The sequence below is a fragment of the Rhipicephalus microplus genome, chromosome 2 (genome assembly GCF_043290135.1).
Source record: "Rhipicephalus microplus isolate Deutch F79 chromosome 2, USDA_Rmic, whole genome shotgun sequence".
Lineage (NCBI taxonomy): Eukaryota > Metazoa > Arthropoda > Arachnida > Ixodida > Ixodidae > Rhipicephalus > Rhipicephalus microplus.
Genome location: NC_134701.1, coordinates 22,553,008 through 22,573,375, shown reverse-complemented (window position 1 = coordinate 22,573,375; position 20,368 = coordinate 22,553,008). Strand labels below are relative to the sequence as shown.

At 49.2% G+C, this 20,368-nt stretch overlaps 1 protein-coding gene and 1 pseudogene across 6 annotated transcripts in view; both read right to left on the bottom strand.

Annotated features, from left to right (window-relative positions):
- trc (Serine/threonine-protein kinase tricornered) overlaps positions 1-20,368 on the bottom strand; it is a 212,279-nt gene that overhangs the window by 74,343 nt on the left and 117,568 nt on the right. For all 6 annotated transcript variants that reach the window (XM_075886289.1, XM_075886290.1, XM_037420293.2 and 3 more), the window contains one exon: positions 11,659-11,813. In XM_075886289.1, the coding sequence (XP_075742404.1) occupies positions 11,659-11,813 (155 nt within the window). The remainder of the gene's footprint in view (positions 1-11,658; positions 11,814-20,368) is intronic.
- On the bottom strand, positions 1,503-8,553 carry LOC142783925 (uncharacterized; annotated as a pseudogene).

Sequence of the window (20,368 nt, the reverse complement as noted above, 5' to 3'; positions counted from 1 at the left end):
TTCTCTATTACCTGATTGATAGTATGAATGTGGTCAATTGTTGAGTAGCCTTTTCGAAATCCAAAATATGTTCCGAAACATATTTTCGCATAACTGCCGCACAACTGGGTTTCGGTATGGCTTCAGAGCAGTTCCCCTCGAGGCGCTCGTTCCTGCTCAATACTGTGGCGACGGACTTGATCTTGTTCAATGTGGACGATGCTGGCAGCACGGGGTAGGCTCGCCTTAGCGGCCCTCTGCTTTCAATCCTCGGGGAGAGACCCCATCCCGTCTTAGAGGCCTCCTTCGGTGATTACTGCTCCAATGTGGACTGTAGTCCTACCAAGCCAGTAACACAGAGCATGTGCCTTCGGGCCCTTCCAATGCGTCATCTCCACTCGCTGGCCTTCCTTTCTTAGCAGCGCAGCTGAAGGACCAAATCGCCGAACCAGAGCGTCCCTTCGTAGGCCACGTGGTGCTAGCGTTTACACGCTCGCTGGCCCATCTTTGTCACGAGCGTAAAGCGTTGACCTTGTCGTCTGCAAGCCAACTCACAGAGGCGGCGCTGCGTTTACCAACGATCTAGTTCCTCATGCGCGCTTAGGCGACGCTTTCGGCCATTGTGAGCCACCGTGCTCTGGCGTCGTACTGTTCGCATGGGATGGAGTCATCCGTCGGTGCGGGAACCCTTCTCATCTCTGCGCTGTTTATTTGCCCCTTTGGGTCTGGCATGCATGGCGGAAAATGGGAGCGCGACCTTCCAACGAGATGGCGCCTGCCTCAGAGCATTCGTCGCTGCACACAACTGCCGAGCAGCTGCGGGAAAAAACATTTGCCTTCCACTTTGCGAGCAGCCCCGCTGTTTCATGCAGTGCTGCGCCACTTATTGGGCGTTGAGAAAATCGCATGCGCCCTGCAGCGTGCTTCTCTTTAATCTTTCCGTGCCCGTAATACTCGGTCGCGACTTCCTCTAGCACACAGGAAATGACTTCCCCAGTGGTGGCTACAGGGTCGTCCCTTCCGGCGCTCTGCAACCATTCGCAACCTTAGTAGTGGCTACCGCTGCCTTTAAAGAGTTACTCATCAGGCCCCATAAAAAATTTTAGTTAGACCGCAGAAGCTGTGTGTTCGATGAGGATCATTATGTCACAAACATTTGCAATCTGTTTATTACCGAGCTCAGAAAATTGTTCTTTTTTAGGCAGCGTGAAACGAAGATCAGAGGCGAACTCGAAACCCTTGCCACTTGCCCGCGTAGCCTTCGCAGGTCAAATCTCTTCCCTGCCCTCTCCGGCATTCAGCCGAGAGGTCACGTGCGCATGACGTGCCCGAAAAAGCCCAACCCCCTAGCAAGCGAGCGGCGTTGTCTTGTTGACCAGCATTATTTTGAGGCCTGCTCCCTGTTTCTGCAGGATAATTCATAAAAAATGGCTTAGACGCGGTAGGATAGATGAGCATAATGAGTGCTCGAACGCACAGGACCAATAATTTCTTTTCTAGGACAGGCGTCTGCTTGATGCAGACGCCTGTCCTAGACGCCGCTGATGAGTTAACAATGCTGCTGATGAGTTAACGAGAAAAAAATGGAAAAAAGATGCACAAATCCGTTATTGTGTCTCTATATTAATCTCTTCAAGCAAGATATTACATAAACTATGCATTTCGTCTTAAATAATGTTCGCCATGTCACGTGCCACTGTTGGCACTATCAGACCACAGTCGTCTACGTAGCGGACCATTGTCACTGCATTGCCATGTACGTAGGGCAATTCATACGTGCACGTCATGCCCTCATTCGCTTGCCCGCGAATGGAGTGGGGAGCAGCGTTAATCTTGAAATTTGACCCATTTCCATGGCACGTAGCATTGCAAATTTCGGCAGACGTAATTGTGAACGCCCCATCTACGCATTGCACTTGTCAGCTCAAAATTGTCAAACCTGGTGAGTGGCCTTTTAAATATGAGATACCACTCAAGATTTTGCTCGCCAGAAGCTTCACTGCTATGGACAGATTGTCATGTGTGGGTAAAACGGACCCCATAATGCTCGTCTGACTTAAGCGCTTGTGCGAGCCCAAGACCGCCTCGCACGCTAGGCATTGATTTCACAGCAGCACAACTTTGTTGTGCACTACTGGAAAGAAACTTGAAATGTCATGGCTTTCACCTTTGTAGGGTGCCCTCATTTCGGCATTTGACATTCATGTCTGCTGCTCACGAGAGCAATCGCACCAAGAACGCACTGCAAGGCCCCTGGCTCCAATGGGTCAAAAGGCGTGAACTTCAAAGGTGAAGAGACTTTTGAGTCGATCGTCTCGGCTGAGCACACTGATACTGATAGTATCGCCTTAAACAGACAACCACCAAATGTACAGCAGTGGGCTCTGTTTAGCGTACTCCCAAGAAGCGGGTGCATATTTAAAGCCTGGTACTGTTGTAGGCGCCGTGTGCCGTTTACACAAAGTAGAATTGCTTCGGGCACATTGGATTCGCATCTGTTTCTCCCCGGCGGAGTTTTTCTGTGCCTCATCTCGCCTGAAATAGCTCCCCGGGAGTCTTTGAAGGTGTGGTACCCCGCAGTACCTGGATAGCCATCTCAGGCTATTCCCATCACTCGCGGTTGGCCAAAGACGCGAGTAGCCATAAGACTTTCTCAAAGTTGTGCCGCTCTGCTACCTTTCCAGGCATGAAGAATGACGCTATTTATTCCACATGTGACAATGTATGAAGTCTCGTGCGGGCAAGCCCTTCGAGCTCATGCGGCTTTTTTCAAACCCTTTTGCCGTCCACAGCAGCAAGTCACACAATCACAGGAAAACTGTAAGACATCCTCATAAGCAACCTTTTGCCTGTGAGCATGTTAGTGGCTTTCATTCCACGCCACATTAGTAAAGAGAGAATAACTGCTACAGTGCGTGGACATACTTCTAGACGTGATAGAAGGTATACGCCCCTTTGTTGGGTAGTAACGTCAGGCAGGCACTCTTTTTGGCAAACCAGCTATGCTGGGGGCGTTTCTGTCCGCTTCTTCATCGCCCTTTCGTCTCCCAGCAACTGACTTTACCGTGCCGCTGCCAACCTGTACCTGACCAGTGGCGTCCCGTCCCTTGGTCTTGTCTGCTGCAGCCTGGTTCCTGCCTTCTACCCTGCTGAACCCACCATCCAGCCCAACCCACCTGATGGCATCGCAGTCGCTTTCGGCGGCTGGTCCACTCACTGAAGCTTTGGCCTAGGCCTGAGCGTGGTCGCTATGGCATCCATTCCTGGCTGCCGGCCGTTCCTGCCAGCCTTCGTCCCAGCAACTTTCGGCGGTTGGCTGATGTATGCACCTTGCAGGCATGCCTCGTACGTTCACGGCTGCTACCTCCAGATCGGCGAACTTCAAGCGAGCTGGCTACTACCCGTTGTGCAGTCCTGCCTTGTTTCTTTTGGGCTGCAGATCTCTTTCCTGGCAGTGGGTTCTCCCTGGCATGGTGAAACCTTTGGTGGCACTGTTGTGCGGCTTTGACTGACCATGGACTCGTGCTAATGGGAGCGACAACCTCACCTTCCTGTGTGGTGCGGCACACATCTTCCGTGCTGGTCTTCGTGGAGACGACACCACCCTCTTGAACATTGTCATGTTGGCGAGCCCCGTTGCCACTGAGCCGACCTTGCCGCTTGGCCTGGAACAGCCTCTTTCACAGGCTGGCTTCAGTATGTAGGAGTGGGGAATGTGGGAATCGAGCGCGCTATTCTGAGATCTGTTGGCTGGCACGCGTCAAGTGGCAGCGCCTTGCCGGCCGGCATGCTTGGATATGCTACCCCGGTATGGTGGCTAGAAGGGGAGGTGGGAGCAACGCAGCAAGCAGGGGGCGGTGGAGGGTGTAGCAGTTGTTCATGTCACCGTGGGGTGGCGTACGCCTAGTTTCTTAGATCGCTCTCTCAGAGAACACCAGAGGCATTCCCTGGTTGTCGTAGCATGTGTATGGTATGAATACTGTGTGCGCCTCTGTTGCTACGTTTGCGCTGTCGTTGGTTAAATTTTAAAGCAATGCCATGGCATGAATAACGATGAGCAAGCCTACAAAGCCTGTGACGAGCAAGCCTGCAAAGCTGGAAGACTGGTTCACACACTGCTTCAGCTTCAACAAACTGAGAGCAAACAGCGAAATGGACTTGATTTCAGCGCTACCAAAAAAGAAACTCACCTACGTTGGCTGCAAACAACATTCCACAGATTCAACTAACAGCCTGATTAAGTTGCATGTAATGACAAGGCTGCATTTTATAGTAAAGGTGGGAAACGTGGCATGAGAAAGCAAGCAACATCAGCGAATGTTATTATTATTCTGTTGATTTTATTGGTGCAAGGGCCATGTTTGGCCGCAAGGACCGAACAGCACATTCCAGAAAAATGTGCTGTTTAAAGCTGCGTCGCATTACTTACGATTCATTATGTGATTGAACTTTTTATTTCCTTTGTTTTAGAACTGCCTCTTGCACGACTTTTGTGATGTCCAAAAATAAACATGTAGTTTTCAAGCAGGGTGTCTAGCAAACTGCAGAATTCAATTTCCCTGACTTTTCCAGGTTTTCACTGACCATTTTAGCTAAAATTCGCTGACCTATACAACAGACACCATTTTGTGGAAATGGTCCGTGAAGCATATTAAATAGGTACAGAAAACACATTTCATTGTAGAGTAAAACATTTATTGCAACTGCCCTCAGTCTCAAAATGCATTTCAATTAGCGTTTGAGAGAGTTTATTTTGTCTTGAAGAATAGAAGCTTCAAGTTGCGCTTCACTAAGCAGCCTTTGCTTTTTTTCTTGTAGCTCTTTAATCAGAGCTGCTGCTCTCTTTTTCTTCTTATCTGATTCAGTTGTTTCATCTCGCTCTCTTTTCTTTATTTGCAGCTGCTCCCTGTAGACGCTGTAGGCACTGCGAACTGTCTTCACCATCCTGTTGGTAATGTCTACTTGAGCGATGCCACCTGCTGCCAAGACCGCATCATGCACTACTCTCTGTGCCACAAGAGAATCTTCTTTCAAATTTTCAACAAGGCATTCCTTGTTGACAGAAAAGCTTCTCTTTACCGCAGCATTGCCGCGAGACAAGCACGAGAGAAGTTTCACAAAAAAATGCAGCTCCTTGTGATCCTGAGAACATATGTTTGTCCACAGAGTATCCAGCTTCTGTTTCTTCCTGTCAAAATTTGCCAGCTGTGCCCGTACTGCTTTCTGAGCACACCTTCACGTAGGAGCGATGGGCTCGCTCTGCTTGCAAGCCGGTCATCCAGTGGTGCTCGGAAAGTACTTCAAGTGCCAGCTTAAGCCACCTGGGACCAGCCTCCAAAGACAATGCACAGACAGGGTCCAAACAGCCTGCACCCACGGCCAACTTGTACTTAAGCGGCGACCTCTCCACCACTTTCTGTGCACAAGCCTTGACAAACGATATGCAGTCTTTTTTAAAATTCATTTTGCAAGCTGTGACAACTTCTTGTTCTTGCGGAGCTCATTTTTTGCCGAAAACCCAATGTCGAATGCGGCTACATTTACTGCATTTTCTGGTATGCTTAGGTCTATCTTCATCAACTTGGCCATCGTGTCGGCAGCATCGAGAACTTCCCGTTTTACAATTCTCGACAGCAGTGACCGCAGAATGCTCTCTAGTGCTGCTGACAGGAATGGAACCATCGGTTTATCCGTTTGAAATTCACGCAGAAAGGGTTCCGATTCCTCAGCAATCGAAAGAGCAAAAGCTAGCTTTGCTGACAAGACCTGATTAGACACAGCTTCTTCAACCACTTTGTAGCTTGAGCATGTTGGCCTCTTGCGTGCTTTTTCTTTACACTGCTGCACAAGTACAATGAGGTGTGGTAGAATCTCCAGTGCCCTACAGATTACAGTACTGTTTTCCAGCCACCTCACTGCACAGAACTTCATGGGGAATTTCGAGCACCCCGTGAGGCTGACAAAGTCAGCGCGACGTCGAGGAACGCATTTGAACAGGTTGTAGGCGCTTCGAAAAAATGATACCAAATCTCAGCCAGATGCAACGTGGCCAGCCTTATAAGCACCATTGATTGCATGAAGGCCACAGCTTCCTATGTCGAGGATATGGCTCTTATCTGACTCGCGAAGCTCTTCCTTCAGAGACCACAAAAACTTAAAATTGACATTTGGCCCGTCCATGGACACTTGCAGGATTTTGGATCCTTTGATTTCCTCCACCGCTTGACGAAACGCTGACGCCAAGTCTTCAGTGCACGTATGACCCATGAAACAAGACGTCAGGTAGCGAGTCTTCATGCTGTCGTCAGCAGCATCCCATCTAATGAGAACATCCATTTGCTGTTTCTGGGTGACCTTGTTCAGCGCCTCGTCGAAACAGACTACCAGGTAAGGCACATTGACGAGACTCGACAGCAAAATACTGCGAAAGTACGGCGCAATGCCATGGCAAATGGTGTAGCCTACCTTGTCTTTACCCAGCTGAACTTTTGCAGCCACCTCAGAAGTGGGAAACATCAGTGGAAAACGTGCCTCAGACGCTGCCGCAGAACGAAAGGATCCATGTGTCATTATGGTATTGAGACACCAAATTATTTCTGCTTTAGTCACGTTGTTCTTAAACAAAAAACCACCCACTGACACTTGCACAGGAGCTGTAATCACTGCAACTTCGGTAGCAGCAGGCGCAGATCCAGCGCTACTGCTAGGCAAGGCGTCCATCGGGCTTTTAAAAAATGACAATACCTTTGGCTGGGAAGCACTTTTGAGAAAATTCAATCCAGCTTGAATCGTGCTTCTTGCTAGAGGCATGACTTGAAACAGCTCTGTATGTTGCTCAGCAAAAACGTTTTTTGGCAAACTGTACACATGGCTTTGTGCGGATCATTTTCCACAGGCCTAATCCAACTTGCATAGTCGGAGACACTTGGGTTCGTCCAGTCCGAATTAAAGGAACACTTCTTGCCTCCTGACATCTTCGATGAAAAAATATTTTGCAGCGCGCGACACCGAAACGCAGCACTGATAAGCAGCGCGCGACACTGATGATCGCGTCTGAAATGCTGCAGGTCCGATGGATTTCTTCTCTCCGGAATATGCCTTCACAGAAATATACGGATATGTTCACTTCAAATCACAGAAGCACTTAGTCGAGGACAACGTCGCACACCACAATTCGCGCTATGCAGGAACTCCGGGAAAACGTCCGCGAGAACGCAAAGCTCACAATTCACACATTTTCAGTCGTAGTAGAGCCTAGCCGCACTGTACAACAAAGGGACGTCGCCATGCTGGATTTATTGCGTGTGGATTGTCGTGGCTCGGCTCGATATGCTACGTTACCCTGCCTCCGCAGCCAGAACGCACAAACTAATTTTAGTAGAGGTCAGTGCGTGCAAACGATGGCGCAAAAATAGGTGACACCGAAAACCTGCCGTGTTCCACTTCGATTGCGTAATTCTGGCTCCGGACGTCGTAAGAAAGCATAGCCTTCAATATTGGCTACCAAAATGCATCGCCTCCAAGATTGCCTACCAAAATGCATCGCCTTCAAGATTCCCTACATAAAAAAAAAGCAGAGTGAGCGTGGAATTTAAACACCTGCTATCGTCCTTCTATGTAAATTTTATTTCCCTGACTCTAGTGTTTCGCCCAAAGCGACCGGCTGTGCGAGTCATTAGTAGTGTGGGCAGGCCCCAAGACAGTTTTCCCTGACTTGTCTCGCTTGATTGACAAATTCCCTGACAATTCCCTGACTTTTCCCGGTGGCTAAAAATTCCCTGACATTTCCAGGTTTTCCCGGTTTTCCCGGTCGCCAGACACCCTGTCAAGCCTTTGCACGCCGTCTGTGTCACTCGAGATGAAGAAAATTCCAAATATGAAACCTCTGACAGGCATAGAGTAAACAACAGCAAAATTAGTAAAATGGTACACTGCTCCTAAAAGCAGCATAGTATCTAAACGATTCACGCACATCATGTCGTTTTGTAATTAAAAGCCTTTACTGACTCTTGCACCCATGTTGAGACAGCACATATAAATTAACACACAGTGTAATCACAAAGTATGCTGCCTCCTATGTTTGCGTGGCAGTAGAATAGCTCATTGTTTTGGCCTCACTGAATTCTGTGCAAAGTTTACTGCACCTATTGAAATGCCTCGCCAGATTTAACATTAAAAAATTGCAGGGTCTTTAAGCTTTGCCTTTAAGAGTTGAATGCAATAGCAATATCCTGACCCTGACTTCAACTACTTCGTGATTATTTTTTATTGTATGGTCTAATGTTAGAAGTTCGAATTGTATATTACTACTATGTAATCCTTAAAGTTGAAAATTATTTGTGTCAGTGAAGCTTTCGCATCTGGCTGCATTCTGTGTAATGAGTAGCATGCTTTAAACAAAGAGCAATTATGCGCGTGAAATCATCTCGAACTTGCTATATATACTAGGTGTGCTTAAGAGAATATGCGCAGTAATGAGTATGCCTTTTGTAATGGGTAACCGGCTACAGGCCACAAAGTCCTTATGATAATCAGATGTTCTGACAGACAATGGCAATGCACACTTGCACCACGCAGTATTACTGTAATACAGTCGAACGCGGATATATCAAACCCAAATATACTGAATTTTCGAGTATATCGAACTCGTACATTATCTTCTTGAAATTCCTTTATAAAAATATAGAAATTCGCATGTTTATATCAAACAGTATTTTTACCCGCGTTCCAATATACCGAACACGGTCGGGCGAGCTCAGAGGTGCGCTCCGGTACTCGCAGTGCCCCACGATGTCCGTGGAAGCGCGGCTCTGAGCACAAGTTGGAAGGTCTATTTTGACACTCCCAGCACCCGGCGACCGCCGCGCAGCACCACGCTTTCGCCAAAATCTGAAACGCTCGAAAAAAAAAAAAATTAAGGGTGAGAGGGCTCGGTCTACGCAGTCTCTAACTAGTGGAACGGCTTTTTTTTTCTTTTTTGTTTCCCTTTCTCTCTCTTTCTCTCATGCTTTCTCCGCATGCCCGTCGGCTCGCAGAGCAGGAATGAAGAAGCCGGTGTCCTCTTCCTTTCGCCTTTTTTTTGTAGCTGTTCTGCGAGTTCTGAACAGTCAATCACAGCTCGCACCATCGCCTCGCGAGCACTTTGTTGGTCGCATTGCCTACGTACGACCGCATGTGCAACATTCCTCTTTTGCGTGCAAGATGTGCAAAGCCGCTGCTGACTCCTTGAATTGTCGACATCTCGTGTAGCTATGGGCAGCGTCAAGGAGCGCAAGACCTTTGACTTTACGACGAAGTTTAAGGCTATTCAGCATGTTGAGGCAGGCGAGAAATGTTCGACCGTCGCGGATGACTTCGGAATACCACGGAGCACTCTGAGTACGTTGTTGAAGAACAAAGATATCGAGGCAAAGGCGGCGAAGCAGCAAATGTCAGGAGCATTTCATGTTCACGGGAATGTAGAAAAGGCACTCGAGGCCTGGTCTTTAGAAGTGTGCGTGAAGAACAATTCAGCGGACGGCCTGTTGCTGATGGCCAAGGCCAAATGGTTTGCCGCTGCACTCGGTGAAGAGAACTTCGCTGACAAAAGCGGGTGGCTTCACGGATTTAAGCAGGGCTACTACATTGTTGGCACAACCATTTCTTGCAAAAGCGAAGCTGTTAGCAGCCAGGACATCCAGCAGTGGATGGCGGAGTGGCCAGAAATCTCCATGAAGTTTTCTCTCGTGGAGATCTTCAACGCCTGGCGAGACGTGAGGATGGACACAGTGATCAATTGCTTCTGCAAGGCAGGCTTCAAGATGGCGGAACTTGTGGAAACTGGTGAAAACGGTGACGACGAGCACATAGACAACACATTTTGGGAGTTGTCGTCCCGCTTCCCGGCAGCAGTTCCACGCAAAGTGTCTGCAGACTATTTCGTGAAAGCTGACTACAATGCCCAGGCCGACAGCTCATGTGACGAGGAGGATCGTTCGAACAAGGCACTGGCTTCAAATGCATACTCCGCCGCTGAAGTGGCGGCAGCGTTCGCATCATTCGCCGTTTTATCGGCCCTTGGAGGGAATTGGGCTGTTGCACCTAGACAGCCTTGATAAGATCAAGACTAGCATCTTCAACTTAATTTCAAAAACAAAGTAGCAGGCCAAGATAAGCAATTTTTTTTTTCATGCAAATAAATCCATCTGTTACAGCGTGTGTGCAGATTAGTTGTCATTCTTGAATGGCCATATCACAGGTGATGGTCCGCTACAGGTAAGCTCTCGAGGCCTGTATTTTTTTATATCGAATTTTTTATATATCGAAATAATTTGCGATTCCCTTCGAGTTCAATATATCCGTGTTCGACTGCATTACATGTTGCATTTTAAAGCTGGACATGTACAGGACGCGTGTGTTTGCAAAGCGTGAACGTTATTTTTACTGCATTCCCAAGCAGGCGCGTGGCTGTATGGCAGAACACCTACTTGCCACACAAATGACCCAGATTCAACCCTCACCACGACTCAGAAAGTATTATCATTAATTTTACTTGCGTCTTTCTCGATTTTTTTGTTCACCCACAATACGAACATTTTTTGCGCACAAGCGCCGACGCCGACTCCAACATCGACACCGACATTGGAATATCTGCCAAATGAGCTCTTAAACGTTATCACGTCAAAATTCATTGTTCGAAAGCTCTGGAGGTTCCTACCATCTCGATCGCCGCGTGCCTGGAAGCTCGGCAGCAGGGTATCCGCCGCGGCCGGTCGATCTAAGCTGCGACGGCAGTCGCAGCTTAGTATGCTGACATGATATGCTGGAGCCCCCCATGGCCGCTGTTACTACCACCTCCCCTTCTGGCCCCCATAATGTTGGCACACACTGTATAAGCACTCATCACACTGCACTTCGCCTATCACTGGTTGCAAGTGACAACCCCTTCTCCCGTGGGCTTGCTACTGCCTGGCACTCAAGCGCTTGAGGGATGCTGCCACGCTTTCAACGGAGGAAGACATGCTCTGCCTTTGCGGGCAACTTCTCGTACATAAGCTTCAGCGGTGGTAGCCGTGGCACCGCGGGATAGTGTACTCGATCCGTCTTTCGGAGCTTCCCTGCTAATTTACAAGCCCGTGATTGTCGCACTGTGCTGTATTTTGGGTCAATAAACCCATGTTTGTTGACGACCTGCCTCGATTGTCATCTCTGCGCCGTATTGAAGAGTCAAGAAACTCGACTGTAGAGTCTTTGTGAGCGACGGTAGTGGAGAATGTCGCGTCCTGTGCCAGTCGCTTCGTAGTTCGTAAGCCTTTCGCAAACATATCTCCACAGCGATTCATTTGCTATGGGGTGACGTTTTCTTTCTTGTGATGGTTGTGTCATAGCACGGTTTGTACAGAGTGTCATGTCCACCACTAATAGTGCAAGCCTCGCACAAACTCATCTCCATAGATTCCCGTTTTTCTTCATTCATGACTATCATGCTAGTTCGACACTACAGGAATATCTTGTGCAGCCAGCCCTTTAGGGTTCATACTGCTGAGGCCTTGCGGAGTAGTGCGACTGCGTCATTATTTAAAAGAACAATGCCTCACACAGGAACCATGCTAGTTGCTAGGTAAAGATTTGTCCTCCCTAAAAGCTGCAAGCACCCCCGCTCGCGCAGCAACTGTGAAACCCTTTCCCTCTGTGGCTTACCCTGGCATCCAGCAGCAAGTTGTCTGGTTTGATGTCTCGGTGGATGAAGCCCAGCTTGTGGATGGAGTCGATGGCCAGCGCTGTCTCGGCTATGTAGAATTGCGTGCACTCTTCTGACAGGGTGTCTTTCTTCATCAGCAGGGTCATCATGTCCCCTGCATACATGCACACTGCCACCTCACACTCTTTGAAGTGAGCAGAAGATGGATAAAGGCATTTATTGAAGCAGCAAATAAATCAAGATACTAGAATCATGAAAGTTTATAACGTATGGTAATTACACTGTACAACTCCTTTATAAAAAAACACCATAGGGAGACAAATGTCTATAAGAGACACCTAGGTACTATCTGCGTCAAATGAAACGCGAAAAGCGGCAAGCCTTCGAGATTGTATACAGCGCAGCGTTTACTTATGGCAATGAACATATATGGCACGCTCGCATATATGTACAGAGCTGCCAAACAGGATGCGCGCGCCTGTCAATGGTGAAAACTGGGCGGCGCGGACAATACCATCATGAAGGCTTGCCGCTGTTTATGTGTCATTTGACGAAGATAGTACCTACATTGAAACAGGGGTTCCTAATAAAATGTAAATGCAGTACCCTGCATATAGGAGAAACTCCATATAAAAAGACTTCCTTTATATACAAGTTGTTTCTTCGGTGCATGTCTTTCATAAAGGGATTCAGCTGTACGACTGTACGACTCGTAATATGAGTAAGAAAATGAAGTAACTCGCATGCGCATCTTGAACAATTAATCTACACGAGTTTCCTTGATCTAGAGACAATCAATCCCGGGTATATCAAACTTGAATATATAGAATTATTTGCTATATCGAATGGTTGATAAATCCCGTTGAATTTTCCATGCATGACTGTTGCACACGTATATCGAACTTCCACAGAGCGTAACATCCTATGTATCGATAAGGCACGTTGCCGAGCTAGTTGGTTGGCATTCTATTGCTATCGATCTACTGTTATTGTATAAATAGCCTGTGTGATCACAAATAAAACATTAGTTGCAAGTTAGTGTGTCTCTTTTTTGTGTCCTTGTCGTGGTGCACTATACCCCTATGAATGATGTATCGAACGCTGCACCGTGCGGAAGCCCAGAAAGTGAATTTATTTTGACAAAGATTGATCATTTTTTCGTCGCATTCAAACAAGTTTCAATCCTTCCTCACGTGCAGGTGACATAACATGATGTAATTCGCTGGTAGTTCACCGTCTGTGACTGAACCGGCACGAGATGTGTGATCTGCCGTGATTTCAGAGAAGCTGATAGTTGGGCACCAAAATCACATGAATGCGAAGTGACTTAGCGACCTCGTCACAATGTGCGCATTCCCTTCCTTGTTTGTTTGTTTGCACATGATGGCAGAGGGTCCGAAAAGCAGGGCCTTCGAGCTCCCAAAGCTTTTGTGACAATTGTTTGGCACTTTCAGTTATAGAATGCACATCTCAAAGGCTGCATTATCTCTTGCTTTTCACTTGCTGCTACAAAGCCCCTAGCGCCATCGCCATCGCCAAGATATCAGTGGTGGAGTTGTAGCGGGAGCGAGTGACGGTGGCCGTGATTATTTTTTTGTTGTGTGCGCGCACCAAGTCATATGCCGAGGCGCATGGCGCATACGCGGCTAACCTACCTGATGTTATCTCCGGCGTGCCACAGACGATAAGCGGCGATGCCCCTTTATGTGTTATCGCGTCTTCAAGCCCCGTTTTCCGTGACAAGTACAGCAGTCTTGTCCCAAGCTTCAAGAAATGTAGGTGTGTTCTTTGCGTTCCTACTTAGGGGCAAGTGCGCTACAAAGTGGTGACCTGCACGTTTGGAAAAGCAGCAGCTATGACAAAAGAAACAGGCAATTCAAGCTCATCCTCAACTAGTGCCTTGGAGTTAAATCTTCCTCTTTTCTGGTCCCAAAACTCCAAGGTCTGGTTCAGCCGAGTCGAGGCCCGCTTTCAGCTTCGCCGCATCACATTGCACGAGACTAAATACTTCCACGTCGTAGCGGCACTGCTACTTGACATCACTAATGCTGTAGACGACGTGCTCGCCTCCACTCCAGGTGAAAAGGCTTATGACGAACTCAAGAGCTCCGTCCTGAAACGTCTTGAGGTGTCCGAACAGAGCAGGCTGCAACAACTCCTGTCTCATAAAGAGCTCGGCAACCAGGGTGCCTCGCAACTACTCCACCGAATGCGCCAGTTACTCAGCCAAAAAGCGTCAGAGAAGCAGCAATAACCGTTGCTTCGCGAGTTAATTTTGCAAAGACTACCACAGTCAACACGGATGACACTCGTCAGCTCGGACGACGTGATCCTCGAGCATCTGGCTCAAGCCCCTGACCGCATCATCGAAATCACCGAACCATCAAAAATGTCTAATGCGGCAGCGGGAAGGTTTGATTGATTGATTTGTGGGGTTTAGCGTCCCAAAACCACTATATGATTATGAGAGACGCCGTAGTGGAGGGCTCCGGAAATTTTGACCACCTGGGGTTCTTTAACGTGCACCCAAATCCGAGCACACGGGCCTACGACATTTCCGCCTCCATCGAAAATGCAGCCGCCGCTGCCGGGATTTGAACCCGCGACCTGCGGGTCAGCAGCCGAGTACCTTAGCCACTAACCACCGCGGCGGGGCAGCGGGAAGGTCCGAACATGCAGACCGGTTTCGTCGTTTAGAGGACAGAGTTGACCAGCTGGCTGCAGCAGGTGAAAACCTTGCCTTTTCCTACTAACACCGCCCTGCACGGCAGCGTTTGTCGTCACGCACTCGAAGTCCGAAGCACCGCAACCACTCAAGTGAGACAGAGCAGAGGGTCTACTGGTACCATCATCCTTTCAGAGAGCAAGCCAATCGCTGCACCCAACCATGCTCGTCGACGGGAAACGCACAAGCCAGTCGCTAATGGCGGAATGTTCTGTCTTTACCGATGAACGCGAAGATATACTTCCTTGAGCTTCCACTATTGATTTCCCTGTTAAGCCTACCATCATCTTCGAACCTCATGGTATCATTAAAGTGATCGAGTCATTAAAGGTGACGTCATCAGCTGGAATTGACTGCATAAATTCTAAAGTTCTGATAAACACTAAACATTTTTTCTGCTGTTATACCGTCTCATATTTTTCAGCAATCACTGTCATCTGGAGTGGTGCCACGAGACTGGAAGGTCAGCAAGATCATTCCAATCAATTCTCAAGAAAGGTCCATCATCCTCTCCTTCCAGCTACCGTCCAATGTCACTGATATGCATACGCTGTAAGCTTATGGAAAATATTCTTACAAGGAAACGTATATTTGCAGATATTTACGACAATTACACGCGATGACAATGCCTGGCACACTGGCGGGCTGAGGCCAGTTTCTATCCACCTCGTAGTCTTTTCTTTCAGGCAGGGACCCTCTACCGCTTTATGCCGCAATCCCACTACTGCCTTGTGGCACTACCCCGCGGCGTTAAAGCACCGACCCAGCGCTTGTCACGAAAGGGGAGTGTTGGGTGACACACAAGGCTTCAGTCTTACGACGTGTACAACGGTGGATGGTGGTGGCATTGAGTGCGCTTCGTCGACGACTCGCTGTATCTCGTAGGCGAGGTTGGTGATCTTGCGCAGGACTTTGTATGGTCCGTCATAGCGAAATAAAAGTTTTTCTGAGAGGCCGATGTAACGACATGGGGTCCAGAAGAGTACGAGAGAACCTGGTGCATACGAAACTTCGCGGTGTTGACGATCGTATCGTTCTTTCCGAGAGGCTTGAGAAAGTATGAGTCGTTCTCGGACAATCTGTCGTGCTGCGTCGGCTCGCTCTATGGCATCGCGGACATATGTGACAGGGGAGCTTGAACCAGTGGGAAGGAGTGTATCAAGAGGCAGAGAGGGTTCCCGTCCATAAAGAAGGTAGAACGGGGAATAGCCTGCGGTGTCATGTCTGGAGGAGCTGTAAGCGAAGGTGACGTAGGGTAACATTGCATCCCAGTCACGGTGGTCTGGAGAAACATACATTGACAACATGTCCGTGATATTGCAATTCAGGTGCTCTGTAAGTCCATTAGTTTGTGGATGGTATGCCATTGTGAACTTGTGGTTCGTGGAACAGGAACGTACGATATCCTGAACGACGCGAGATTGGTATGCCGTTGTGAACTTGTGGTTCGTGGAACAGGAACGTACGATATCCTGGACGACACGAGATAAAAAGTATCGGCCTTGGTCAGTAACGAGCTGTCGAGGAGCGCCGTGATGCAATATGATGTCATGCAGTATTAAGTCGGCGACATCGGTAGCGCAGCTGGTTGGAAGAGCGCGGGTGATCGCGTAACGTGTCGCGTAGTCGGTCACCACGGCAACCCATTTGTTCCCGGATGCAAAAGTGGGAAATGGCCCGAGAAGGTCGAGCCCTACGCGGTAGAATGGTTCAGCAGGGATCTCAATAGGGTTAAGAAAGCCAGCTGGAAGCGATGTTGGTAGTTTTCGGCATTGACAAAGGTCTCAGCTGGCGACATACTTTTGCACAGAGCGATATAGGCGTGGCTAGAAAAAACGGCGCCGGACGCGATCATAAGTGCGGGTGACTCCCAGGTGACCAGCGGCAGGTTCATCATGAAGCTGTCGGAGAACATCTACACGCAAATGGGAAGGCACGACGAGAAGGCGGTCAGGACCATTAGGGCGCATGTTGTGGCGGTAGAGAACACCTTCATGAAGGAAATACAAGTTCAGAGAAGTGGGTGGAGTAGCGGAACTCAGGCTTTCTATGATGGGAAGTAAATCCGGATCGCGGCGTTGCTCAGAAGCGATATCAAGAAAGTCTGATATTGATAAGACGCAAGCCTCCGTAGCTCTCTCTGTGGCGTCTGGTGGATCCACTGGATACCGTGACGGCAGTTGGCGTCTTGATGGAGGTGACCAGATTTATACACGACCGAGAAGGCGTATTCTTGGAGGCGGAGAGACCAACGACTGAGACGTCCCATGGGATCCTTGAGCGAGGAAGGCCAGCAGAGTGCATGATGATCAGTTACAACAGTAAAACTGCGGCCGAAGAGGTACGGGCAAAATTTAGCGACAGCCCAAACAAGAGCAAGACACTTTCTTTCGGTGATGGAATAGTTCCTCTCGGCAGGGGATAGAAGGCGGCTGGCGCAGGCGATGACACAGTCACGTCCACGCTGACGCTGAGCTAAAACAGCACCAATTCCGTGGCCACTCGCGTCGGTACGAACTTCTGTCGGGGCAGTCTGATCGAAGTGGGCTAATATTGGCGTAGTTGTGAGGGCTGGAATGAGCGCCGAAAATGCAGCACTTTGAGGCGAATTCCAAGTAAATGGGACGTCTTTTTTAAGAAGCTCGGGGAGAGGCCGCAATACCGGCGAAATTTTGGATGAAGCGGCGAAAATAGGAGCACGAACCAAGGAAGCTCCGGACATCCTTAGGAGAAGAGGGCACGGGAAATTGAGTCACTGCGCGAATTTTGTCTGAATCGGGCTGTACCCCAGATGCGTTAACGAGGTGACCAAGTACAGTTATTTCGCGACGGCCGAAACGGCATTTGGAGGAGTTCAGCTGGAGACCAGCGTTGCGGAATACTTGGAGAATACTGGACAGTCGCTCAAGATGGCTTGCGAACGTCGGTGAAAAAACAATTATATCATCTAAGTAGCATAAGCAAGTGGACCATTTGAAGCCGCGCAGAAGGGAATCCATCATGCTCTCAAAGGTGGCCGGCGCATTACAGAGACCAAAGGGCATTACTTTAAATTGGTATAACCCATCGGGGGTTACAAATGCTGTTTTTTCTCGGTCCCGTGGGTCAACAGTTATCTGCCAATAACCAGATCGAAGGTCAATGGACGAGAAAAACTTTGCGCCATGAAGGCAGTCAAGGGCGTCATCTATTCTTGGTAAGGGGTAAATGTCCTTCTTAGTGACCTTGTTGAGATGTCTATAGTCGACGCAAAACCGCCTTGTGTTGTCCTTCTTCTTGACAAGCACGACCGGGGATGCCCACGGACTAGATGAGTGTTCGACAACGCCTTTGGCGAGCATTTTCTCGACCTCTTTCTGGATGACAGAGCGTTTCAGCCAAGACGCGGTAAGGGCGGTGATGAATTGGGTTGGCATCGCCGGTGTCAGACAACTGATGTCTGACAACTGACAACGCCCTTTAGGCCAGACAACTGATGTCTGGCCTAAAGGGCGGTTGTCAAGATCGAATATGTCCGCATAGGATGTCAACAGACGGTGGAGGTCTTGTGCTTCGGAGGGTGAAAGATCTGGCGCTATCATTTTGGCAATGTCAATGCATGACAGGTTGGGCGCAGTGAGCAAGTTGACATGCGGAGTAGGTTGCTGAACCGACAGTTCAGAAATATCACACTCTTGCAACGACGACATGACGCCTAGTTTAATACCAGCAGGCAGCACGCGCGCGGAGAAACCAAAGTTCAAAAGAGACAGATGGGTCTGGTTGTGGCGTACTCTCCCCACGGTGTGCGGGACAGCAATAGAGTGCTTTCGCACAACGTCGGTAATAGATGTCAATGCATCACAGGTTGGGCGCAGTGAGCAAGTTGACGTGCGGAGTAGGTTGCTGAACCGACAGTTCAGAAATATCACACTCTTGCAACGACGACATGACGCCTAGTTTAATACCAGCAGGCAGCACGTGCGCAAAGAAACCAAAGTTCAAAAGAGACAGATGGGTCTGGTTGTGGCGTACTCTCCCCACGGTGTGCGGGACAGCAATAGAGTGCTTTCGCACAACGTCGGTAATAGGTGAAACGACATATTAACCATTGCACACAGGTGGATCACACATGAGCTGCACGTAAGTCGCGGCTTGCGGCGGAAGATGCAGGAACTAGGTGGCACAAAGGCAACTTTGAGCATCAGGGGCAACAGCGGCGTCAAAAGGCAGTTCCAGCTGAAGAAGACCCGTCGAGCAGTCGATAAGGGCGGAGTGCGCAGAGAGAAAGTCGAGACCAAGAATCACGTCATGTGGGCACTGCTCAAGCACGGTGAACAATACGACGGTCTGGCGCCCAGCAATACACACGCGAGAGGTGCACATGCCGAGAACGGTAGATGTGCTCCCATCGGCAAGCATTCCTGCACACTTAATAGGAGGCGTGATCACTTTTCGCAGTTTAATACAGAGAGCAGCGCTCATGACTGAAATTTGTGCGCCAGTGTCTATGAGGGCTGTAACGGTAATGTCATCCACCAAAAGGTCCAAAATATTGCGGTGTGTAGGAATCGTCAACAGAGTATTTGCAGAACGGGTCGCTAATGCAGCATCACCTCCGGGAGCTGCATGGTCTAGTTTCCCGAGGTTGAGGACCCAGGTCGTGCAGGGGGCCTGAATCGAGAAATCATCGGCGAGAGAGATCGGCGGCCTTGGGGTGATGGTGACCTGCTGAACCTTTGGCCCTGAACATTAGTAGGAGCAGGCTGTGGATCGTACGGAGTAGAAAAGCGGCGAGAATTGCCTTCAAAGCGACGCCATGTCCCAATGTTCCAAGATGAATTGAATGTCCAACGATTGCGACAGTAGCGTGCAATGTGGCCGGCGCGAGAGCAGTGAAAGCAGATCGGTCTATCATCCGACGTTCTCCATTCAGCAGGGTTCCGGTAGCAGGAAGGATAGCGTGAAGGGTACACCGGAATCTGGTTAACAGAAGCCGAGCTCTCGGTAGTGCGAACAGCGCAAACAGGTGCGATGCCGAGATTTGCTATTTCTTGGCGAACGACGGCTTGAATGAGGGAGACGGTGGATGCGTTGTCTTGAGGACCGTCGGAGGCGATGGCTGCAGGAGCCATTGCTTCGAGTTTGCGGCGAACGATTCGGGTGACATTTTCGGACGATGTATCTTGCGTGAACTTGGGGCTGTCTTCGCAGGTCAAAGTGGCTGCAATATTAGGCAGACACGCAAACTGGCAGGTTATGAGACGGTTCTTGGCGTGCTCGACGCGCTGACATTCCTTCACAACTGCGTCGACGGTGGCGCAATCTTTAACGATCAACAGATTGAAGGCGTCATCGGCGATTCCCTTTAATATGTGGGCGATTTTGTCAGTTTCGCTCGTGTTCTCGTCCACCTTTCGACAGAGGCCCAATACGTCCTGTATGTAACATACATATGATTCCGTCGATGTCTGCACGCGACATTCCAGGTCTTTCCTCACGGCTTGCTGTCGCCCAAATGGCCTGCTGAATAACTCGACAAGCTTCAGTTTGCAAACGTGCCAGCTGGTCAACTCCGACTCATGCGTCTCATACCAGGAGAGCGTCGTATCCCGCAAGTAAAATACAACGTTGGCCAGCATCAACGTAGGGTCCCACCTATAGTATTAGCTCACGCGCTCGTACAATGCGACCCAATCTTCAACATTCACCTTGTCCTTGCCTGTGCCCGAGAAGGTTCTGGGGTCTCGTGGAGGCGCGAGAATCAGAGGAGGCAGCTGCTGCTGCTGCTGCTCTTGTGGGTGGGCCTGTTGAGCCATTGCAAGAAAATGAAGGTGGTGACCACTCCGAAGTTCCGTGTTGGTTTGCCGGGAAAGCCAGGTAGGCATACCCAGCACCTCCACCGATAATCTTACAAGGAAACGTATATTTGCAGATATTTACGACGATTACACGTGACGACAATGCCTGGCACACTGGCCGGCTGGGACCAGTCTCTATCCACC